Source organism: Erinaceus europaeus, chromosome 2, assembly GCF_950295315.1.
Source record: "Erinaceus europaeus chromosome 2, mEriEur2.1, whole genome shotgun sequence".
Lineage (NCBI taxonomy): Eukaryota > Metazoa > Chordata > Mammalia > Eulipotyphla > Erinaceidae > Erinaceus > Erinaceus europaeus.
Window position 1 is genome coordinate 124,720,690 of NC_080163.1, and position 25,592 is coordinate 124,746,281.

The 25,592-nt window shown below is 40.0% G+C and overlaps 1 protein-coding gene and 1 long non-coding RNA gene across 3 annotated transcripts in view; one reads left to right on the forward strand and one right to left on the reverse strand.

The window, feature by feature from the left end:
- PLCG2 (phospholipase C gamma 2) overlaps window positions 1-25,592 on the reverse strand; it is a 175,783-nt gene that overhangs the window by 3,231 nt on the left and 146,960 nt on the right. For both annotated transcript variants that reach the window (XM_007516620.3, XM_060185114.1), the window contains exons 27-31: window positions 24,574-24,783; window positions 22,804-22,949; window positions 22,205-22,319; window positions 21,569-21,736; window positions 18,061-18,149 (exon numbers count right to left, since the gene is read on the reverse strand). In XM_007516620.3, the coding sequence (XP_007516682.1) occupies window positions 18,061-18,149; window positions 21,569-21,736; window positions 22,205-22,319; window positions 22,804-22,949; window positions 24,574-24,783 (728 nt within the window). The remainder of the gene's footprint in view (window positions 1-18,060; window positions 18,150-21,568; window positions 21,737-22,204; window positions 22,320-22,803; window positions 22,950-24,573; window positions 24,784-25,592) is intronic.
- On the forward strand, window positions 18,060-24,990 carry LOC132536742 (uncharacterized). The gene is made up of 2 exons (XR_009548249.1): window positions 18,060-18,178; window positions 24,377-24,990. It is a non-coding gene; the product is annotated as an uncharacterized LOC132536742 (long non-coding RNA).

The following is a 25,592-nucleotide window of genomic DNA, read 5'->3' on the forward strand; positions in this document are numbered from 1 at the left end:
TGTCTGGATCTATACTTATTTATATCTTTGTGTTTATACTCAGAATCACAAGTGTCTCTTCATGTTGGAAATTCTCAGCCATCAACACAATACATTTGGGGACAGGCAGTGGTGTACATGGTCAAGCATGCACATTACAATGTTCAAGGACTGGGGTCCAAGCCCCTGGTCCCCAACTGCAGGGAGAAAGCTTCACGGGTGATGAAGCAGGGGTTCAGGAGTGTCTCTGTCTCTGTCCCTGTCTCCCCTCTCCCTTCTCAATTTCTGTCTTTATCCAATAATAAATAATTAAATAAAAATTGAGAAAATAAAAAACATTTAAAACATTTTAGCTCTCTTTTTAAAGATTCATTTACTTATGATAAAGATAGAGAAATAGAACTTCATTCAGGCACATATATTGTCAGAAATCAAATTCAGGATTTCATGCTTGGGGATTGAAACTTTATATACTGCTTCACCTCCCAGGCCACTAATCCTTAATTGCTGTATTTTTTTAATATTTATTTTATTTATTTATTCCCTTTTGTTGCCCTTGTTGTTTTATTGTTGTAGTTATTATTGTTGTTGTCGTTGTTGGATAGGACAGAGAGAAATGGAGAGAGGAGGGGAAGACAGAGAGGAGGAGAGAAAGATAGACACCTGCAGACCTGCTTCACCGCCTGTGAAGCGACTCCCCTGCAGGTGGGGAGCCGGGGTTCAAACCGGGATCCTTATGCAGGTCCTTGTGCTTTGCGCCACCTGCGCTTAGCCCGCTGTGCTACAGCCCGACTCCCAATTGCTGTATTTTTATCACATTGTGCTCAAAGCAAATCCCACAGTGTGTCATGTTTGTAGATTCTTTCTTCAGTGCATTCATTACTGAATTTCTCACTAAGCTTTTGAATGTTTTTAAGATTTTTCAAAATGTATTTCCAGGATTCCTTCTTAGGTTTTTGATTCCATGTTCTTGATCAAGAGAAAAGAAGGCTGTTCTTTTTTAAATGTATGTCCTTATTAGCTTTTCTTTCAAAAAGTTGCTTCAAAGCTATTTTTTCAGATTCACTGAGTAAATTTTCTTACATTTGAAAAGTTTAATATACAAGCACCTCTTGAAAGAGAAGTCTTTTCCTCCTTGAATCTATATGTTAGTCTCTGGTTTTCTGAATGCTGGTACAGAAGGACTTCAAGAGCAGGGTCAGCAGTGTGAAAATGCCAGTTCCAGGTTCTCTGGAATATTGTTTACTTTGCCTATGTCCTAACTACAAGGTTCTGTCAGACACTTTCATCCCAGTCCCTCAAGCAAGCAGCTGAGCCCTAAGTACTTGCCAGGTTTTTGTTTGTTTTGCCCCTCACCCAAACTCTGTAGCATCTAGTGTGTCCTCCTTTCATTAGCAAAGAAAAATAAAATAAAATAAATTATTCAAAAAGAAGGAGTTACAAAATAAAATTTAAGTAGAGCATACTGAATCAGTAAAGATAAACATAGTAGTAGTTATATTAGAAAATGGAAAAATAAATATGTAAAGAGCTGGGCTGTTTTGTGGAAATAACAGACATATACAGAATCCATGAAAACAGCTAGTTGATTATTTAATCTAAGAAAATATAAATGCCCAAGTTAGACATAAGAGCAGGCATAAGTCTACAAATAAAAATGGAAGATATGAAATAAAAACCAAGATAATAAACAAATGATGTTACTATAAGTTCATATCGCCAATAGATTAGGTACATACACATATATTTCCTACTATATAAAATTATTCCACGAGAGGAAGAGAACTGAAAAAACTAATTTTATCCTAGAAGAAAATGAGAAGATGATTACAAGGAGGCCCAGAAAGTTTCACAACAATGACGTTAACATCTGCTATATTCTAGGTAGCAGTTAATTCCAGTTCTATTCAAAATGTGCCATAACCTTGAGAAAGAAGGTTTCACATAATGTACTATGGATCCAGAATAATGAAACATACAGACTGAACTCTCAATGAGTAGCTGTGTGAAAGTTCTCGGTAAAATATTAATGTATATATTATAGAAGCAAGCAAATAATGCAATACTATCTTTCACTAAGAATTTTTTTTTTACTCTTTTACAATAACCATTTCACCTCTTTTGTTCAAACTCCCCAAGCCCAGATACTAGCCTGGCTGCCTTTTTTGGTTTTTGAATACATTTGTTTTATTTCAATAAGAGAGACTGGCCAGAGTACTGCTCAGCTCTGGCTCTGAGTGGTATGGGCAACTGAACCTGGAAGCTCCAAACATGCTATCTCCCCTGCCCCTGACCTTGCTTCTTGTTTCACATATGATACAAACAAAACCACATGGAAATGTGCCTGTCTTGTGTCCCTGTCTCATGTTTTATGCCTTCTTTCCTACCAGTCCAGGGTTTCGTCTCCTGTCTGCTACTGAGTTTTTTTTAATTTAAATATATATTTATTTATGATTGACAGGGGGTGGGGAGAGAGAACCAAAACATCACTCTGGTCCTGGGGGTTGAACCTTCATGAAACCTCATGCTTGAAAGTCCAACCACCAAGCCACCTCCCAGGTCCTCTGCTTCTCATTTCTTCACTCTTACCCATGTCTTTCCCCTCTCCTTAACTGTACCATTTCCCTTCTAAAGCTGAATCAACACTAAACACTAACTAAAGCATTTTTGTCAGTAGCATGCAGATACATCTGTACCTCTTCACTCCACACACCCTCCAGCTATTGACCCATCTCAACATTTTCCCAATTATGTGTCATGTATTCAAACTCACATTTCACTTTCAGTTTTCATGTTTACTTCTTACCAGAGCACTTGCTCGGGCTTATGGTAGTGCTGGAGATTGAACCTGGGACTTCAGAGCCTCAGTCATGTATTTTTGCATAACCACTATGCTATCTTTATGAATTCTAGATGCAGAACTGGAAGAGTCCAGAAGTACTATTAAGATTATTACCAAAGCTCGACTGTCTCCTTGCTCACCATGTCCCATCCTTCACAATGTCTGCCCAGCAAAACCTATAGTATTAACTACTAACTTGACAGTTATATATATATATGCTGAAGACAGCAAATTCTGGGCTTTTCAATTGTTAGAGATTATGTTCAGAGAGAAAGAGAAAGGCTTGGCTAGTTTCCCTCCCCTATATATTGCCTTCCCACATGAGGATATGGGCATTTTTGGTCATATCAGTTTATGCTCACATTGTAATTTTGTTATTAGCCCCAATCTGAATCCCTGTATCTTCTGTAATCCCTTATCATATATATATATATATATATATATCTTAGGCTCTTTTGATGTCTTTTTTTTTTATTTATGAGAAAGATGGGAGGAGAAAGAACCAAACATCACTCTGGGACATGTGCTGCCGGGGATCAAACTCGGGACCTCATGCTTGAGAGCCTAAAGCTTTGTCACTGTGCCACCTCCTGGACCATGGCTCTTTTGATTTCTTCATATTGACATTTTAAACCTACAGAAAATTGCAATAGTACAGAGAATTCCCATGTATCTTATATAGCCAAGATTCCTAGAGTAGTACATCCTACAGAAGTACAGTATTTTGTTTGACCAGAGTACCACTCAGTTCTCACATATGTGGTGCTGGGGATGGAACTTGAAACTTCTCACATGTGATTCATGTGCATGACCACTGGATTATCTCCACAGCCCCAAATACAACATTACTGAATGAAACTGTTAAGTTTCATTTGATTTGCATAGGTTTTTCCACCAGTGGCTTCCTGGCCCAAGATCCAGTTCAGGATTCAGAATTGCCTGTGGATGCCATATCCCCTCCATTCTGTGACATTTCCTCTGACAATCTGGATGAGTGCTGATAAGTAATGTTGCATAATGCTGCACAATTTGTTTGGTGCTTCCTCAGGATTTCTCTAAAGTTATACTGCTTTGGCAAGAATGTCATAGAAGTGTTGTGCCTTCTCAGAAGGTATATATAATGTATATATCTTATTACTAGTGGTGACATTCATCCTTTGGTTAAGAGAATGTCTGCAGAAATCTTGCACGGCAAAGCTGCTCCTCTCTGTCCAATTAACTTCTTAAAAGAAAATACTTACAGACTGAAAATATTCTTTTTATCAAACTAATTTTAGTATCTAATGGTCTTATCTGCAGCAATTAAGACTGCTATCCAATGGTGATTTTTTAACTTTCCTCATTCTTCTACAATAATTAATTGAAATTCTTCTGTAAGGAAAAGCCATCTTTTCTCTTTCATTGAATTATTAAATGTGTCTGTGGGTGGACAGTTCTAGTCTCTAGGGTATAATCCAATCTTATTTTGCTGGATTACATCCCAAAAATTGTTCCAGTCTTGACCATTGGGAGCTATTTTGGGTTGGTACCTATACTCATGTGAGGTGTCCTCATTTTGTGTATGTGTGTGTGGTCATTTTCTTGGCAGAATTAATGATTTCCAAGACAACTGTTGTCACATAAGTATAGATTTTTTTTCTTTATAACCAGAGAATTGCTCAGCTCTGGCTTATGGTGGTACCAAGGATAGAAGCAGGGGCCTAGGAGCCTCAGGCATATATGTTAACTCTCTTTTTAGCCACCAGGTTCCAGATGCTAGCATGATGCCAACCAGACTTCCCTGGACAGACAACCCCACCAATGTGTCCTGGAGCTCCAGTTCTCCAGAACCCTGCCCCACTAGGGAAAAAGAGAGGCAGGCTGGGAGTATGGATCAACCTGTCAATGCCCATGTTCAGCAGGGAAGCAGTTACAGAAGCCAGATCTTCTACCTTCTGCATCCCATAATGACCTTGGGTTCATACTCCCAGAGGGTTAAAGAACAGGAAAACTATCGAGGGAGGGGATGAGATATGGAGTTCTGATGGTGTGAATTGTGTGGAGTTGTACCCCTCTTATCCTATGGTTTTGTCAGTGTTTCCTTTTTATAAATAAAATAAAAAGTACTCTAAAAGTTTTTTTAATACAAACCTCTGTGCTGTCTCCCTAGCAGAGTGTGCTTATGATAGGTGTCTGCCCACCACACTCACCAACTGGAATCTTCCTCCACTTTCTAGCCATGGATCCTCCATTGTACTCCTACCCCCCACCCCCACACTCAGAGGCCTTAGCAATGCAATACACCACAACCACTCTAAGTTTCACCTTGTATTTCCACTTTAAGTGTCTCTTATGAGTGAAGTCATCTGGTACTCCTCCTCCTGGCTTATCTCACTTGATTCCTTCAAGTTCCACCCCAAATGTAGCAAAAGAGAAGACTTCATTATTATTTACAGTTAAGTAGCATTCTACTGTGTATGGTGTGTGTGTGTATATATATATATATATACATATACATACACACACACACCCCACAACTTAACCACTCATTTGATGTTGGACATTTGGGCTATTTCCAAATTTGGGCTTTTACAAATAGTGTTGCTGTGAACATAAGTATACATAGATCTCCTCAGGTGTGTGTTTTATGGTCTTTGGATAAATATCTAGAAGAGGAAATGCTAGATCAAATGGTAGCTCTACTTCTAATGCCCCAGTCCTTTTTTTTTTTTAAGTACTTTTCTTGATGGAACAAACTATCAGATTCTTCAGAAATATTTAACATTTTATTTCACTTAATTCTGTAGTCAATTAGCTCTGGCTTCTTTTACTGGACAGTGATATTTAAAAAACAAGAACGGGGAATCGGGCAGTAGCGCAGTGGATTAAGTGCACGTGGTGCAAAACGCAAGGATCAGCATAAGGATCCCAGTTGGAGCCCCCGCCTCCCCACCTGCAGGGGAGTCGCTTCACAGGCAGTGAAGCAGGTCTGCAGGTGTCTATCTTTCTCTCCCCGTCTCTGTCTTCCCCTCCTCTCTCCATTTCTCTCTGTCTCATCCAGCAACAACGACATCAATAATAACTACGACAATAAAACAAGGGCAACAAAAGGGAATAAATAATTAAGTATTAAAAAAAAAAACAAGAAAAGGTGCTGAGATATGCTCATTGTTCCTGGGGTGTTATTGGTTCTAGATCTTCCCAGCACAGAACTAAGTTCTGTAAAGTGCTACACATTATGTCTGCATCTACCCGTGTGTATTTAACTGAGTTTATACAGATTTCTTGACTCTAATCAAACATTAATTTTGGCAGGGTTGGTATGTATGTCTACTTATTTAGGTATTTTTGGGTATTTTTTTCCAGTAAAATTTCCTATATTTTCCTCATACTAGTCCTATGACTTATTTAAATTTCTCCACGTTATTTTATTCTTGTTAATGTCATGAGGTTCCCTATCTGTCTTTGCTTCTCACTACACATTTTTAAAATTTATTTATTGGGGAATTAATGTTTTACATTCAACAGTAAATACAATAGTTTGTACATGTATTTCTCAGTTTTCCATATAACAATACAACCCCCACTAGGTCCTCTGTCATCCTTCTTGGACCTGTATTCTCCCCCGCCAACCACCCAAGTCTTTTACTTTGGTGCAATATGCCAATTCCATTTCAGGTTCTACTTGTGTTTTCCCTTTTGATCTTGTTTTTCAACTTCTGCCTGAGAGTAAGATCATCCCATATTCATCCTTCTGTTTTTGACTTATTTCACTTTATGAATTTTTCAAGGTCCGTCCAAATCGGCTGAAAACAGTGAAGTCACCATTTTTTATAGCTGAGTAGTATTCCAATGTATGTATATATACAACAACTTGCTCAGCCACTCATCTGTTGTTGGACACCTGGGTTGCTTCCAGGTTTTTGGCTATTACAAATTGTGCTGCTAAGAACATATGTGTACACAGATCTTTTTGGATGGGTGTGTTGGGTTCCTTAGGATATATCCCCAGGAGAGGAATTGCAGGGTCATAGGGTAGGTCCATAACTAGCCTTCTGAGAGTTCTCCAGACTGTTCTCCACAGAGGTTAGACCAATTTACATTCCCACCAGCAGTGCAGGAGGGTTTCTTTGACCCCATAACCTCTCCAGTATTTGCAGCTGTTACCTTTTCTGATGTATGACATTCTCACAGGAGTGAAGTGTTATCTCATTGTCTTTATTTGCATTTCTCTGACAAAGACTTGGAGCATTTTTTCATGTGTTTCTCGGCCTTTTGGATCTCTTCTGTGGTGAATATTCTGTCCATGTCCTCTCCCCATTTTTGGATGGGGTCATTTGTTTGTTTTCTTGTTGAGTTTGGCAAGCTCTTTATATATTCTGGTTATTAGCCTCTTGTCTGATGTATTATGGCATGTAAAGATCTTCTCCCATTCGGTGAGAGGTCTCGGTTTGGGTAGTGGTTTCTTTTGCTGTGAAGATGCTTTTTTGTTTGTCTCACCACACATTTCTTTGTTTTTTTAATTTATTTTTTATTTAAGAAAGGATAAATTAACAAAACCATAGGGTAGGAGGGGTACAGCTCCACACAATTCCCACCACCCAATCTCCATAACCCACCCCCTCCCCTGATAGCTTTCCCATTCTCTATCCCTCTGGGAGCATGGACCCAGGGTCATTGTGGGTTGCAGAAGGTGGAAGGTCTGGCTTCTGTAATTGCTTCCCTGCTGAACATGGACATTGACTGGTCGGTCCATACTCCCAGTCTGCCTCTCTCTTTCCCTAGTAGGGTGGGTCTCTGGGGAAGCGGAGCTCCAGGACACATTGGTGGGGTCTTCAGTCCAGGGAAGCCTGGCTGGCATCCTGATGGCATCTGGAACCTTCACCACACATTTCTAATTGTTATTTATAGAGTAGTGTGGTTAGGTTTAATACATATATGATAAATCTTAAGTCTCCTTAAAATTGGAGTCTATTTTTAAAAAATAAGCATTTTCTGAATAGAACTATTCTTGTCACCACAGTTTATTCTGATTACTTCATTTGATTGGTTACATTTGTGACATCTGGTGGTTTATGCTTTTTTTCACTATATGTTTCACTGTGTCTCACTGTGCTGATGTTAAACTATTTGTGCATTATCTGACTACACAAGTTGTGATATACTGAGCCTCTGAAAAGTAGCTGGAGATGACTTACTTATTTTTTAAAATAATTTTAATATCTGCATTTATAGCTGAAGTTAAATTATGACTGAGGACAGGGGTGCACCTTTCTCCAATTTTGATAGGAAAAGTTCATATTCAATAGCTTCAAGATTTTAACTGGAACATTTATCTTCTCCAACCCCCCCCCCACCCATTGGCTTTAATGGATTAAAATTGTGTTCTTTAAATCTAGGTAAAATGCAACTCTTAAGCCATTTAAATGTGATACTTGTTTTATCTAATAGGTATTGTATGACCCTTAAAATGTTTTTTTGTAGAATTTTGTTTCTTTACTGCTTTGAAGCAATTTTAACTCATTTTCATTCTAAAGGCAATTGCCTAGTTCTTCAAATTCATTTATGATCTCATTATTTGGGTTTAGTCTCCTTTTCAATAATTATTCTTCTGTGGTTTTCCTCTTTCTCTATTCCTTTACTTAAGCAGTCAGAGTTTAATTAGTCTTTTCAGTGATTCAGCATTTATTTTTCTGTTTTGCATTTTATTTAGTTGGCTTTTATCTCTGTCTGATCCTTGGTTTTAGTGCTTAATCTTTTTCCTAAAATGAATACTTAGTGTAAATGTGCTCTTAGTCTTCTGTGTGGTTTTAAGGTATTTTCCTGTTCCAAATATAATAATGACAAAATGTTTTGATACTGTCTGGGTAATTTGTTTTATTTAGGAATCTCTTATTTTAAAAAAAAAGACTACCTTTCAAATTTTTCAGATCAGAAGCAAATGAGAACTGATGAACTAGTTTGTTTTTTTATTCTTTTTATTATTATTATTATTATTATTATTATTATTATTATTATTATTATTATTATTGGGTAGAGGCAGAGAAAGAGACACCTGCAGACTTGCTTAACTGTTCATGATGCTTTCTCCCTGCAGATGGGGAGCGAGTACTTGAATCCTGGCCCTGTTTTTCTTTTTTCTTTTAATAGAGAGGGATATTGAGAGAAAGGGGAGAGATATTGCATCACTGCTTCCCTACCTATAAACATTTCTCTTTGCTTGATGCTCCCCTATAGTGGTAAACTGTGTGCTCTACCAAGTGAACTGTCTCTTGACTCTCAAATAATTACTTAAAATATATATATATGGCTTCTTATTTATTTATTTGATAGAACAGAAAGGAAGAAAGAAACCTGTAGTAACTATTTCACTGCTTGAAACTTTCCCCCTGCAGGTAGAGGTCAGGGGCTTGATCCTGAACCCTGGAAAATGTAATGTGTACACTTAACCAGGCAAATTACCACCTGACCCCTAACATATGTCTTTTTTTGTGAACCAAATATACACTCCAAACTGTAAAATTTCTGAGAAATAAACAGTATATGCTGTTTACTTATAGGGCACAAATTCCTATGTCTCAAGTTAAGTTTATGAGTTTAATAATCTGTCCCTGTTTTTGATTTTCGTATACTAAACTTTTGAAATTCTGACACTTTTTATAAATATCATTTGGGGCTGGGTAGTGGCACATCCAATTGAGCATACATTTATGGTGTGTAAGGATCTGAGTTCAAGCCCCCAGTCCCTACCTACAGGGGTTGGGAAGTTCACAAATGGTGAAACGGGGCTGAAGGTATCTAGCCCAAGCAATAACCCTGGTGGCAATAAAAAAAATTGATTTTTTTGTTATTAATCTTTATAGGAATTTTGCTTTATACATTGATGTACTGTTATTTCCTCGTTAAATCCCTTTCACTTTTGTATCCCTTTTGTAAACTACCAATTTACCATTACACATTTTCCCCAGTAACGCTTCCATTCCTACTTTGTTGTTGTTCTTATATATTATAGGTTAATGCTTTGTTAATAGATTTGGTTCAGTGAATGAGCTAGGTTCTTTTATATTATATACATTGTAATTACAAGATAACCTTAATTTCTTCATTTTATCCTTATTTTTACCCTCTTGATCAAGTTTCTGTTTATCTTTCTTAAAAATACTAATTAAAATTATATTTTCTTTTTTTAATTTTAAATATATATTTTTTAATTTATTTTCCCTTTTGTTGCCCTTGTTAGATAGGATGGAGGGGGGGGGGGGAAGACGGGGAGAGAAAGATAAGACACATGCAGACAGGGAGCCAGGGGCTTGAACCGGGATCCTTACTCCAGTACTTGGGCTTTGTGCCACATGTGCTTAACCCGCTGCACTACTGCCCAACTCCCTTAAAATTATATTTTCTTATTAAATCAAAATATCAGCTAACCTTCCCTAGCATATGCTTTGTAGCCAACATATTGGCCTCTACCCCTAGGCATCAAAACTACAACTCTTGGGGACATTTTTACAGTAACTCTCTTCAACTCCTGAGTCTTATGTTTTAAGAATCCCATCATGGGTATAGGGCAGTGCACACCAAGTTGAGCACACATATTGCCATGTGCAAGGACCCAGATTTAAACCCCTGCTCCCTACATGCAGGAGGGGATGCTTCATGAGTGGTGAAGCAGGTATCTATCTATCACCCCTCCTCTTTCAACTTTGCTCTGTCCTAATAAAATAGAAAAAAGAAATTTAAAAAAGGCTATCAGGAGCAGTGGATTCATAAACACCATACTTAGCAATACATTTTAATCTGCTTACTCTGTAAAATATTATTTTGATTTGCTTTTTTTCCTCCTACCTCTTCATCTCCCAATCTAGAAATTTCTCTTCTGATGAAAACTTTCATTGATTCAGATGCTTTCAAGGAATATTTTCTAAGTGAAACACATGGTATACCTAAATGTAGATCCACAGATACATTTCTATTGATTCAACAGGTAGGTGATAGGACACTGAATGTGTCTGCCTTGCTAGTCTGGGGATGGCAATTCTACTGTCCTTTCCAGTGCTGAAAGAGAACAAGTTCAATGTTAGAGCTATTTGATTCTCTTTTTTTTTATTTCTTTATTGGGAGGTTAGTCTCTTACAGTCAACAGTCAAATACAGTAGTTTGTACATGTATAACATTTCCAAATAATAATACAACCACCACTAGGTCCCCCACCCCAACTCCAGAGTCTTTTACTTTGTTGCAATCTATTTGATTCTCTTTATAGATAACTTGTGTTGGGAAGTTTTAGGATTTTCATTTATCCTCCAAGTTTCAAAATATCTACTGAAAATAATGACTGGTTATGTTTTCTTTTCATGTCTTTGAAAACTAAGTGAGCCCTCTAAATCAATAGATCAGAAGAAATTCCCTTCTGTTAAGGCTCTCCAACCATCCATTTCTATTTTGGCCTTTGGGACTTCCTTACATGTTAGACTCAGAGGACACACAAAAGAAAAAAAATTAGCAGCTATTTCCTTTAGGAATTCCAGATCACTTGGGGATTGGGTGGGAATTTGAGACATTTCTTACACATCATATTTTGGGCCAATCACTAATGTCTATCTCTTTGACTTATGTGCTTGATTTTTACATTCAAGATACCAATTCTTTAACATTCCAGGAAGTTTTATTCAGAACTCTGTGTGGACATCATAGAAAGCTCTTAGGGTTCTCACTGGATGTTTCCCTGTACCAGTGACTTTTCATTGTATGTGAAAGTTGTCACAATGGCCTATACATGAGTATCTGTTCTCTGAAGCTAGCACTGAATAAACTTTAGATGCTGGTGAGACACAAGGAATGACTGCAAAGAAATCTCCAACCTCAAAACCAAAAGTCAGTTCAGCTCCAGAGTGCAGTCCCCAGTTCCTGGCCCTCCAGGTCTCTAGAGAGTTTGCCAAAACCCTTTTTCAACATTGCTTATTCATCTCTTCTTGCTGTGTCCTCACAGAGGCCCCCAACACCCTGCTCTTACAACTGGACCACTCCATCTCTTGTAGCTTCACTCATATATATTCTGTTTATTATTGGATAGAGAGACACCTGCAGCCCTGCTTCACCACTCATTAAGCTTTCCCCCTGAAAGTGGGGACCATGGGCTTGAACCTGGGTCTTTGCGCACTTTAATGTGAGCATTTAACCAGGTGTGCCACCACCTGGCCCTTCAGCTTCACTCTTAAATGAGCCCTCAAGTATTATACTTCCAGTTTTCATACTTTCCATCCCATTCGTCTGAGCCTCTCAAGTTTAAATTCTTTGAGTAGAGGCCCTTTTCAATTAGTGGCATATTAATTTAGGACAGTTAATACATATTTGAGGGAACTGGAGACATCTGCATCACTCTGCTTGTGAAGCTTTCTCCCTCTGCATTGTAACGTGCTTAACCAAGCACACCACCACCCAGCTTCTATCCCCCATTATTAAATATTTAGCCTCAAGAAATAGTATTTAATAAAAATGTTATATGAAGATCATTATTTACAAAGTTAAATACTACAAACAACCCAACTGCCTATCAGTGGGATTTTAGCTAAGTAAATTAGAGAGTCACATTTGATGAAATAGACTTTGCAAATCATATAAGAGCACAGAAAGATGTTGAAAGTCATCGGTGAGCTGAATAAAGAATATACATTAAGATATATTATATGACTCCAATTATAGAAATATACACACAAAAAAAATGCCAGACAAGTCAAATACCCCAAAATGCTAACTGTGGTTTTATATAGGTTTCCCAACTCCCTGTCTTCCATTTTTCTCTCTCCTTCTCAAATTAAATATAGTAGGTGATATCTAGCTAACAGGGTAAAGGACTGAGAATTGATAAAGTAATTGTGACATGTAAATTGCTTCTTCAGCAGGAGTTTAAAGTGCTTATTGACAGTTTTCTGGGGCTTTAAACTCTATCTCAGCAAATGTTTTATGAGTAAACTCCATTTCAGCCCTCACTGGATCAATCATTTGCTCAGGCAAGCCTTTTCAAGAATATGTTTACCCAAGTCTCTCCCTGGCATCACAGAGAACACGGTGATAAATAAAACCAGTTGACCCTGGGCATGGAGTTTGCCTGGCTCTCAATGGGCACCTGCCACCTTCCCCTCCCCCCACCCTCTACCAGTCAGTTGGGGGCAAATCAGACAGCACCTGAGTGGCTTAGAACTAGGTGGAAGGTGTGCACTTACATAAAAGTGGGAGAAGCAACTGAAGTGAAATATGCCCCCCACAGAGACCACTTTACTACTAGAATTTCAGCAGGAAACAGCTGAAACACTGAAACACTGAGAGTCAGTGCTCCATTTGGAAACCCCCTCTACCCACAGTGTGAAGCTTCCCTTAGAAAGGAAGTCTAATTTGAGTAAATGCAGTATCTTGTAAATATTCTAGTTTTCTCTGCTGCTGCCACCAGAGATACTTAATCATTTAAATTATTTATAATGTCTCGGGGTTGTTTACAGCAGCTTTGCAAAGTGTCTAAATAAATGCTATCCTACCACTATCTGAAACCCATGTTATTCCTTCATTGTTCTATGAAATTTTTGCAGCTGGGCTTTTTGGGCACAGAGCAGAAGTGCTGGTTCTCATTTCCATATCCTTCAGTGGGCCGAGGAGAAGGAAGCAGAACTAAGTCAGGAGTCTTCTTACAACTCTATATTTTTAAGATAGAGAGAGATAAGATAGCAGAGAGAAAGAGACCACAGCACTGAAGCTTCCAAGGAATGAGGTGGGGATAAGGTCTAAACTGGGTCACACTATGCAAGTGAGCTATTTCACTAGTTTAGTCAGGGGTTGTCAAGGTTTTGCTGAAGGGCTGGGTTTTATAATTTTTCCATCCTGCTAAATGATAAATTAACCCCACTGCTGGCAATCAATCCAAAGGACATAATTCTAAACTAGAGGAGGTAAAGGGATAACCAAATGAAGAAGCTCAAGTGTTCGTTATTTCTAAGTGGATTCTATCTAAATATTCAACTTGAGAGGGGCATCGTTAATTTCCTTGTGGAAAACTGTCACTGAAATGCTAACAAGGATTGGGTAATGGGCTGCTATTGAATGAAAGGTGCTGTCACTGCTTTGAAACAGTGGATCTCAAGTGTGGGTTGAATGTGGAGAGCAGGGAGGGGGTGCCAATTTTCTTTTTTCACCAGAGCACAGATCAGCTCTGGTTTATGGTGGTATGGAACCTCAGGTAGGAAAGTCCCTTTGCATCACCATTATGCTATCTACCCCGCCCTCAAGTGCCAAAATTTAAGAAAAATCTCTGCTTCCCACCTGCAAGGGGGAGGTTTCACTAGTAGTGAAGCAGGCAGATATGTCTTTCTCTCTCCCCCTAGACAGAATAATAAATAAAATGAGTGTTTGGTCTATTTTCTTTATATATAGTTGTGTAATATGAGAGGGAGATATATATATAGTTGTGTAATATGAGAGGGAGAGATAATTTTTTGCTTCCAGGGTTATTGCTGGGGCTCCGTGCCACTGCTCCTGTGGCCATTTTTTTCCCAATAGGACAGAGAAATTGAGGGGGAGAGAAAAATACAAACATCTGCAGACCTGCTTCATTACTTGTGAAGCAACTCCCCCTTGCAGGTGGGGAGCCAGCAGCTTGTATCTGAATCCTTTCACTTCATACTGTGTGCCACAGCCCAGACCCCACAATTTTACTTTCCACACAATCTGGACTGTGGTTCAACTTAAAATTTTTAATACTTTTCTTTCTAAAAGAGGTAAGAGAAGTACTTCACAAATTTTCTCACATAAACAGCTATGAAAGGGAATTTTTTGATCTATAATTAAAAGTTCAAGTAATTTTTATTAGATATAACATTTAGCCAAGTCTAAAACACTAACATTTAAAATTTGTTTCAAAGTGGAAAACTTTCCACTATCCATCCCTTTTAAGACAGAATTCTGTCATCCAAAAGCCTATTTAATACACCCCCCAAAAAAGTGATACCAAAGCTGTCACTGAGGTTCTTTGGCCTCAGCTGCTATGCCTGTCAAGTCTACACTTTTTGTGTTTACTGCCTTTGCTTATTTTTGCACATTCTTTCTGATGCTTCTAAAATGCTTTGGAGTAGAAAACTAACACAGCTGTAAAAATGGAATGTGGACAGACAGCTATGCAGAAAAGCCTAGCTAGCATGTTTCCTCTGAGTCAAGTTCATGAGTTTTACATAAGTTATGATAAAACTCTAGCTATTAGAAGACATCCCCTGCCCCTTCCCCATTGAATGATTCTCAGCTGTAGTCTGGGGATTGTAAAATCAGCAACTTGAAAATCATTGTGTAGTTCTTAACACCAAGAGCAGACCAGCGCAAGCTGTGATTTCTCTACTCTGAGAACCAACAGGATGAGAAAATAAGATGCATATCCATAGACCAACCCCATGTAAGTCTACTGGGCTCCAAAACTGTGTGTGTTTTTAAGTTATCCCAAGAGAATGAGATATCTGAGACCTTGAAAAAGCATATACTCCTAGAGTAGGGCACCAAAGTGTAAACCCTGTGGTGAGGGGGACAATGGACATTTGGCTTCCCGGGGCTGCGGGGGTGGGAATGGTGTCCATGTACACTCCTATTAAACTGTAGTCATATAAATCACTATTTAATTAATATTAGAGAGGAAAAATTGATTATATGTCTCTAACTTTTTAAAAGACAGACTGAGTCTTTGATATGTTGGGTATTGTACAGCAAATCCTAATAAAGGGACTTTTTAAAAATTATTTCTTTATTGGGGAATTAATGTTTTACATTCAACAGTAAATACAATAGTTTGTATTACATTCCCCAGTTTCCCATTTAACAATACAACCCCCACCCACCCACCCCAGAGTCTTTTACTTGGGTGCAATATGCCAATTCCATTTCAGGTTCTACTTGTGTTTTCTTTTCTGATCTTGTTTTTCAACTTCTGCCTGAGAGTGAGATCATCCCATATTCATCCTTCTGTTTCTGACTTATTTTCACTCAACATGATTTTTTCAAGGTCCATCCAAGATGAAAACGGTTGAAAACGGTGAAGTCACCATTTTTTACAGCTGAGTAGTATTTCATTGTGTATATATACCACAACTTGCTCAGCCACTCATCTGTTGTTGGACACCTGGGTTGCTTCCAGGTTTTGGCTATTACAAATTGTGCTGCCAAGAATATATGTGTACACAGATCTTTTTAGATGGATGTGTTGAGTTCCTTAGGATATATCCCCAGGAGAGGAATTGCAGGGTCATAGGGTAGGTCCATTTCTAGCCTTCTGAGAGTTCTCCAGACTGTTCTCCACAGAGGTTGGACCAATTGACATTCCCACCAGCAGTGCAGGATAAAGGGACTTTTCAAAGTTAACCCAATTACCAAATAATGTGATGATAACTATCCATTGTCTTCTTGAACTCTAAGACAGCAGGAACCTCACATTTCCACTATAGAGCCTATATTTTCCCCAGTCCTGGAACCTTAGGGTGGGACACACTTTCTTGCACCCTTCTCTCAATTCATATCAAATAATATTGCATCCACTGATCAAAACCTAATCAACACAATGAGTACCACCCCAGCATGCTTCACTTCAGACTGTGTCCAGAGACTTCAGGTGTGGAATGACAACCCTTCAGCTTCATTACTCGGGTGAGACCTTTCCTTTCATAGTATTCTCTAATTACATTCCAGGTGGTTCACTTCCTAACAAAGTCCCAAAACCTAGATATAGACCAGGTCCCCTGAGATAGAGCATATGTTCACAACTAGGGCAAAATATATACCTGAAAACAAAAGTACACAATAGTCTGCAGTGAGTACACCCCAACACTTCATCTGCACTATTCCAGCCTTTAGGTCCATAATTGTTCAACAATTTGTTTGACTTTGTATATTAACTCTCTTTTCAGCCACCAGAGGCCAGCAGGATGCTGACCAGACTTCCCTGGACAGATGACCCCACCAGTGTGTCCTGGAGCTCAGCTTCCCCAGAGCCCCACCCTACTACGGAAAGAGAGAGGCAGGCTGTGAGTATGGTTCGACCTGTCAATGCCCATATTCAGTGGGAAAGCAATTACAGTAAGTAGCCAGACCTTCAACCTTTTGCATCCCACAATGGCCTTGGGTCCGTACTCCCAGAGGGTTAAAGAATAGGAAAGCTATCAAGGGAGGGGATGGGATATAGAGATCTGGTGGTAGGAATTGTGTGGAGTTGTACCCCCTCCTATCCTACGGTTTTGTTAATGTCTCCTTTTTAAAATAAGTAAAGAAAAAAAAAAAACATATACCCAGAAGGTTTCTTCTTATGGGAGAGCCTAGCACAAAGACACTGGAGCCCCAGAATTACTGTGAATATACAGATGTTCTCCCAACATCTACCTCCAGTTTCACACAGTAGTTTTTGTTTTACCACCAGAGTAATGGCTGGGGGTGCGTGTGCATGTGGTCAGAATCTGGATCAACAAGCACTATAAAGTGTGCCCTCTACCAGGTGAGCTGTGTCCTGGCCCCCACGTCCCTTGGTGCACTGTTCTTATTTCTTCTCATTCTCCTAAGCTGGCTAATTAATTGAGAGACCATCTCTTCAGGCCTTAGCAAACTAAAAGGATAGCAAGATCATCTAGTAGTAGGATAGAGTGAGGAGCATGGTCCCGTCCACTATGGGAAGTTGATGTCCATGCATTTCCTATTCTTAAATTTTTTAAATTTTTTTATTATCTTTATTTACTTATTGGAGAGAGGCACTTGCAGCCCTACTTCATCACTTGTGAAGCTTTCCCCTTGCAGGTGGGGTCCAGGAGCTCGAACCTAGGTCCTTGCGCATTGTAACATGTGTGCTCAACCAGGTGCGCCAACACCTGGCCCCACATTTCCTGTTCTAAGGGGCGCTACATCATGGCCTTGGGGGATGTATCCACACCTTTAGAGAAATTACTAAACACTGGCACCTAGGAAGTCTGAGCTCATTTAGTAGTATCATCAGGCCTGAATTGCTGAATGAAACTGTAATAGACTTCCAAAGAGCCTTATCCTGTCACTACAGGGCCCATTCTCTTGGAAGGAAGCTAAGAAGAAACCTAGCCCATCCAGTAACACCTGTTGCTGAAAAAGATACTTTATTTTAGTGAAAGAAGAGACAGCACCAAAGCTTCCTTCAGTAGGGTAGGCTGGGCTCAAACCTGGCCTATGTGCTCACCAGCAGACCTGACTAAGGAACCACAGCCCAGTGCTTCCCCACTCACCAGGACTGGCCGCATTTCACAGAACACCAGGAGGGAAGCCAGCTCAATGTCTTCACTGTACCCATTCTTCAGAGGAACTGATCTAAATCCTGCAGCAGAACAGAAAAACAATACAAAGGTAGGTAAATAATGTTAAACTTCAGGTAGAGGAGTAGAGGGACTGTCTCATGCCAGCAGTCCCATCCTGATTCTGGTGGGGGGGGGGGGGAAGCTCTAGAGTGCAGCCTTGATGGTCTGTTTCCCATAGATAAGTATATTTGCCATCCTAAATTAAAATGATTTGCTCAGGAGAAATTAAAACCCATAAAATGTTACAAGTTAAAGTTAGTGTCTGCAGCAGGGTCAATTCCTTAAAGACTCCTGAGGCCAACAGACTCAAAGGAAGTAATGAATTCTTTATCCACTTCTCCACTAAGGCCTACACAAAGCACAGCATGGGGAGGGTTTTAGCTTTAGAGATTTCCAATGAAAGGAAATGGCCTGTTCCTTGGCAGTTCATAGCAGTATTGATTATTCTCTTCTGAAAGTCTTTCACTATTTACATTTAGGACTAGCCCTGATAGTCATTTAGTGTTTCTTTTATTTAGAGCAGTACAAATCAAAGATTGCTTATTTTAATGAAGTAGTATTATGAAAAGACTGTATAAAAAGGGGGGGCTCTCCTGAATTGATCAGTCAACTATCTTTTTCAGCACTGGGATATGTGTATATGCCTACGTCTAACTTTGTTTTAAATCACAAGTGATATACTCTAGTCAAGCAGTTCAGAATCTTAACTGTCAGTTTCTGCTACAGTCACTGTTTTGCCCTACTTTATCTTAAAAGCTTTTGATTTGCATTGCATCTACCAGTCTCCAGGGAATCTGTTTCCTTTATGCCTTTCACTATTCAGGTTTTAGTTTATATATCACCTCTAAATAATGTCTATTGAGGCTCACTTTCCACTGCTTGTGATGAGGAAACTGCCATGCTTAACAACTATACTTTCTATCCCCTTTCATCCCTAATTTGGGTTAGCTATATTACTGTTTCTACATTGCCATGGCACATGACAGTTGTGTTCCACTTCATAGCCCTAATTCTCCCACAAAGAGAATTAGCTTTTTGATCTTTTATTATCAAATCTTTCAAGCATGTAGCAAAATACTGCTCAAATAACATTAAAAGAGACACATACACACCTATCACCTGTATCAGATCTTTTACCATACCATTTTATCTTCCAAACATGTGTATTATCTTATAATTCCCATAGATCTTGCTAGCTAAGGTTTAATACCTGTTTAGAGCTATGGTGTAGAATATATACACAGTGAAATGCACATATTTGTTAAAAAGAAAAAATGGTCACCTGGAATGGTGAAGTCACACACACACACAAAAAAAAATATTTACTTGAGGGGATAGAGAGATACTTGACCCACTTGGGAAGCCTTCCCCATGCAGGTGAGGACTGGAGGCACCATTGCCCAACTCCTCTCAATACCACCACTCCGTCCATAGATGAGCTCTGGCTTATGGTGGTATGTATTGAACTTATGGGACACAGTATCAACGGACAGGTATATTTAAATGTGTACACTTCAGAGATTTATATGCCCCTTAAATTCAAAAAAGAACTAGCGATTAAATTTGGGATGACATAATTGAAAGTCCAGCAGCATATGCCTACTGTACAACCTCCCAGGCTGCTGTCTAGATACTTGAGTAACGTTCTCAGGTCAAACTTCTTGTAAGAATTTTGGGGACATTGTCCTTTGGATACTGATATACAGCAATTTTTCTGAGCTGCTTCTCCCTTATTTGAGTGGTGTTTTGGGTTGGTTGTGGGTTTTTTGCACCTCACTACCCACTGAATTCTTGAAAGATCTAGTCTAGTCTTTCATTTTGACACAGATATGAATCACCTAAGGATCTTATTTGGAAGTAGAGATTCTGCATTTTTAACTGATTTTTAGAGTATTGTAAGGGACCAGCAAAATCGTTCACCTGGAGAGTTCATTGCATTGGAGGGAGCTTTGGTGTCTTTGTCTGAAAAAAGGAGCCCTGGTAATACTTTAAAAAAAAGTGTTGAAAAGCTGTCAGTAGTCACCTGTTCTGAGTTTTGAGACCTGGCCCCTGTTTGTGAACAGCCTTTGTTTATATTGGGATCAGGGTTGAAAGGTGTTTCTCAGTGTCACCAGCCCTAAAGTTTGTTTCTTTGGGAAAGGAAATTGGTAATATCTCTAAGTCAGATCAGCAGTTTGGTTCATGAGAAGGAGAGTAACCTGCGGAGTCTGAAGTCAGATATTCCTAGATTTAAAACCCAGGTGTATGACTTTGAACAAGTTAACCTCTCCAGGTCCCCAAATGCTCATATTTAAAAAGCAGAGATGACAAAACCTCTTTGACAGGCTTGCTGTGAGAATTAAAAGACAAAGCACAGGAGGCACCTAACACAGTAAGTTTCTTTCCCTCAGAGTTGGCTTATTGTCATCAGGGATGCACTTAAGCTTTTAAGCCAAGTTTATTTCTAAGTTCTGAAGGTCCCCAATGTCTTCTGCACAAAAGGACTGTTCATTTTATTTCTCTCCTTCCATGAATATAAATTGTCTGGCATCCTCCTTAAGGTTTTGTTCTTTGTATTTTAAATCCTCCAGCTAAGTCACAACAACATAGTTGCCCATCTGTGCTGGGGGGTGGGTTTGGTGAGGCTAGGAACAGGCAGATAAATTAACAAGTATATTAGTGAATTTCTTTTAAAAGCTAGGAGGTTTAAGAGCACTCCTAAGTCTTGTTTAATCTGCTCGGGAAATAGTTTCCTTGGTAAAAATCAATAGCCTTGGTCTAGCTCAGAGGAGCCCGATCAGTGCCCATTCTCATGACTAGTTGGACAAGTACCCACTGGAGATATCTAGTATGTTGCAAATAATGGGTCCTGAAGCCTTTTAAAAATGTTTTCTGAAGGCAGTCTCCACCACCATATGCCAGAGCTGTATTCTCTCATAAAAATCTTTCTTAAATAACTGCTTTTTCTTTAGAAGCATGAGCCTTAGAAAACAGGGGAACAGTGACCTCATCAGGAACCCAGAAGTATTCATGGTCTTCTGTCTCACGCCATCAGAAATACCCAAGAAGAGAATTAAACATCAAGTGAGGGCCTGTTTGCTAACGTAATACAAATCAAATCCATCAGTTATAGAAACTACAAACAAGGTAATCTCTGGAGCTTCACCACTCTGGCCTCACTTTTTCAGTTAGAAAGAGCAGTGGGGGCAAAGCTAGAATTTGAGTGAGCTATTTTGTGGGTCCAGACAGACACATTTTCAAACTAGCAGCTTGGATAGGTGGCCATGGAAGCAAGACACAGCTCAGAGTCTGAGTGGGGGGGGGGGGTAGTTTTTGTCACCTGACTCAGCTTTTGTACACAAGTAACCAAGCATCTCAGTTTTAAACTCTGGAAACCTACTTAAAATGTGCCCCAAAAAGACACTCAGTGGCACATTCCGGAATAGCCAAAATCTCTTACCTGACTTGATTCCTTTAATAGGATAAGTGGCATGAGCCAGAAAGTTGGGGTCGCTGAACATATCTTCCTCATAAACCACGAAGCGCAGAAATGCCAGGTTGGGGTCATAAATTTCAAAGGTTACCTTCTCCTGGGTTGAAGCCCAGATAGGGCTTAGGCCATTGTCGTCTGGAAGGAAATCAAAGCTCATTAGGGGGTCCTGAGTTTTCTCAGTAAAGACATATCTTCCAGCCTGCAGCTTAGCAACCACATCAATAAATATGGGTCAATGCCAAGATCTAGGAAAACCTGAATAATCTGTTAGTGAGCAATTCTGGAAAAAAAAGCCCTCAGTGAGCAGAGTGAAGAAACAGGTGGCTTTAGAAGAGAACCTGGAGGCTACATCACTCATCTGATTAGGGGAGTGTGGTAGGGTGTCAGAGCTTCTCCTGTAATTCATAACTTGAGCTCCAGGCAGCTATAGTAGATGCTCAGGTGTTTTGTTTCCCTTGCCCAAGCAAACTCATAATGGGGAAGAGAAGTCCCAAAACAACAGAAGCACATTCCTTATTACAAAATCCCTGGTTAACAATACCTTCCCCCCCACATGACTCAGTTCATGTAAAGCTTGAGGAGAGAGGGGCCTCAATAACTTACTCACAACTGTGGTCTTAAACTTGTTGTTGTCATACTCGGCTCCACATATTTCTACTTCCACAAAGGGACAAGCAATGCTTCGTCCAAGTTTGGGGAGGTGGCGAGCACCCAGGACCTACGACAGCAAAGATAAATACTAGCATCCTCCAGGGTCCCTCCTGGGAAAAGTAAGCAAGTAGTATAATAAGGAACTCAGTTTGGATTTTAGAGGCAGACTGACTGAATTCAAACCCTGCCCCAATTTCTTCACTGGAGACATCCTCAAATATGTCCAAAGGTGACACACCTCCCCTTTTGTGTGTATGGGGGGGGGGGGGGACTGTCAATCTCCACAAATGAACCAGGACTAGAGTATTCATGTTTTAGACTTAACAGGTAACTCTCTCAGCTAAACATAGAAAGACCTACACCCATGACAATTTCTAACTCCCAGGAAAGTATGTGGAATGCTGTTGGCAAGAAGCTTTTTCCCCCCCCTTTTTTAGACAAGATTAGGGGCTTGAACCCTGTTCTCTCTCATGAATATGGCAGCATACACGTGCTGCCAAGTTAAACTAGAAGACAGGTATTCCCAGGTGAGTAAGGAAAGCTGGACCAACCTTGACTGTCAGAGTCATCAGGATCTTCCTCTGGCTCTCAGGTGGCATGGGGTCATACTTCTCTGTCCTCATACTCTCAGGTTGCAGGACATAGCCTGTTCTCCCATTGAGTGAAAACAAGGCATGATTCATCTGCATGTACTTATCTGGAAAGGGAAGTACAGTGGGGAAGGATTTATGCCTTTTCCCAAGAGTAATTTGAGACAGCTGTTAAGTGAGAATTAAGGATGAATAACAAATTATCTCACACAGAGATGGACTGTAAGCAGCACAGGACAATACAGGTTGAATCTTCAATGGACTATAGTCTATCACAGCAGATTGGGGGACTTGAGTCCCTTTGGCAGAGTAAGATGATTTAGTTGAGGGTGAATGTACCTTTGTGACAACAAAAGTCCTATAAAGCAATAAAAAATAGGTATCTAACACAAACAAAATGTAGACTTAAAAAAAAAATCTGAGGGGTGGAAGGAGGTAGCATAAGGGTTATACAAAAATCCTTTCATGCCTGAAGTTCCAAAGTCCCAATTTTAATCCTAGGCACCACCAAAAACCAGAGCTGTGGTTAAAAAGAACCATGAAGAATAATGTCCACACATGGCATGCAATAGAAAAGAAATACAAATAACAAAATTCAACACAAATAACAAAGCTATCAGGGGAGGGGGTAGGATATGGAGATTGGGTGGTGGGAGTTGGGTGGTGGCGCAAGGACCGGCATAAGGATCCTGGTTCGAGCTCCCCACCTGCAGGGAAGTCGCTTCATAGGCGGTGAAGCAGGTCTGCAGGTGTTCTCCCCCTCTCTGTCTTATCCAACAACAATGGCAACAAAAAGAGAAAATAAAAAATTTTTAAAAAGGAAAAAAAAATCAATACTAGGGAGATAATAGTTCAGCACAAGACTTACATGCCTAAGGCCCAGATCCAATCCCTGGTATTTCCAGAGTCTGTCATCTCTCCCTCTCTCAAAAAATAAATAAGCCTTTTAAAAGAAATAACGCTATAAAATGACATCTACGTTCACTTACCAGATGGGCAAAAATTGAGAAGTTTCATAAAATGACATGAAGTTCTGTGAAAAGGGTGTATGTGATATACACTCAGGTATGTTTACCAGATGCCTGCCCTAGATTGTGGATGGCATGCAAAATGTACCAGCTCAGATATTTCTGGATACACAAGTTCAGTGACTTTCCTCAGGTCAAAGTTGATTACAATGCCTTTGCTCTTTGACCCACCCTCCACCTTTGAGAATTTTGTCTCACAGGTGCTCCCAGAAGGCAGTGTCACTAGTAACAAATGCTAGGAAAGAACATAAATGAGCCTCAGCAGGAGATCAGTTAAGCTGCTAATTCTATTCTGTGAAACTCTATTGTAGGCAGAGAAATATAGAGTGCTGTTGAACAGGACTCCCAAAGAGACTTAAAGAGTGCTCAGCAATGGAACAGAGAGACATGAAAAGCAGAGAGATACAGCTGAATGCCTATGTATGTGTCCAGTTGTATCTGAAGCTGATTGTCAACTGCTGGAATTTTTAATTACATGAGCTATTGCACTTCTTTTTTTCTCCTAGGTCAAGCTGTCTGTCACCAACCCAGAGCCTACTAGATGAATGCCCACTCTGAGGTGTGCCTATTGTACCCCCTTCATTTTGTCACTCAATGAATGGACCTCCAACAGGCATCCTGGTTGTACCCTGACAGCCATATCACACCTGTGGCCCCAGCAGGCTCTGCCTCAATAGTCTGACTACAACCAGCACCCCCTTACCTGCCGTCTGGAAGTTGAGTGCCACCATCTGGGAGCCGCAGAGCCAGAGACGGAAGGGGTCGTAGTTGGAGGAGTCAACTCGCTGTCCCTTTGGGTAGACACGCGTCAGGCCCTTCTGGTTGTACTTCAGGAGGTCGATGGGTTTCTGTCTGGTGACACTGTCAGCCTTTGTCTCCACAAAGGAGCGGATTTCTCGGAAGTCAGGATTTTCTGTACAGGAGGAGAAGGAATTGTTATTTATTTTGTATCTCTTATTGCCTCCTACAGAGCTAGACACACAGATTGTAAGTTGAAGCTGGGTCAGATTCTCTTGGACAAGACATTCAAATGTATTTGATAATACTGCCTAAACCAGCATTGCTCCAAGCTCTTCCCCCAGGATCTCAAGTATTAAACATAAGCTAGTGTTCCCATTGACTTTGGTTCTAAGATCATTGTGGCTTAATGTTGGAAATTACCAATAGTCATTTTTTTGCCTCCAGGGTTATCACTGGGGCTCAGTACCTGCAGTATGAATCCACTGCTCCCAGAGGCCATTTTTATTTCCATTTTGTTTCCCTTGTTATAAAGGATGGAGAGAAAGACACAGACCTGCAAAGCAATCCGCTACAGGTGGAGAGCTGGGGGCTCATACCAGGATCCTTACACTGGTCTGTGCACTTAGGGTAGAATTAGATAGTTCAACCTTACTGCCTGAGGTACTGGGTTTCATCCCTGGTGCCACATGAGAGTAGCAAGGAGAACTCCATGGATGGAGGAGCAACAGTTTGCTGTCTCTCTCATTCGAAAAAACAGAACTTAGCCAGGGAGGTGGCTCAGTGATAATAATGTGTATAAGACCCTGAGTTCTGAAAGGGGGAAGTGAAGGAACAGCAGGTAGGAAATGTTAGGAAGACATATGGATATTGCTGACAAAACGAGCCAGGAATCTTGCAAGCAGAAGTAAGTACCCACAGGAAGGATGTGATAGGAGAGGCATGCAAACAGTTCTTTGCTGGCAGAGATTGGCCTGCAGCATC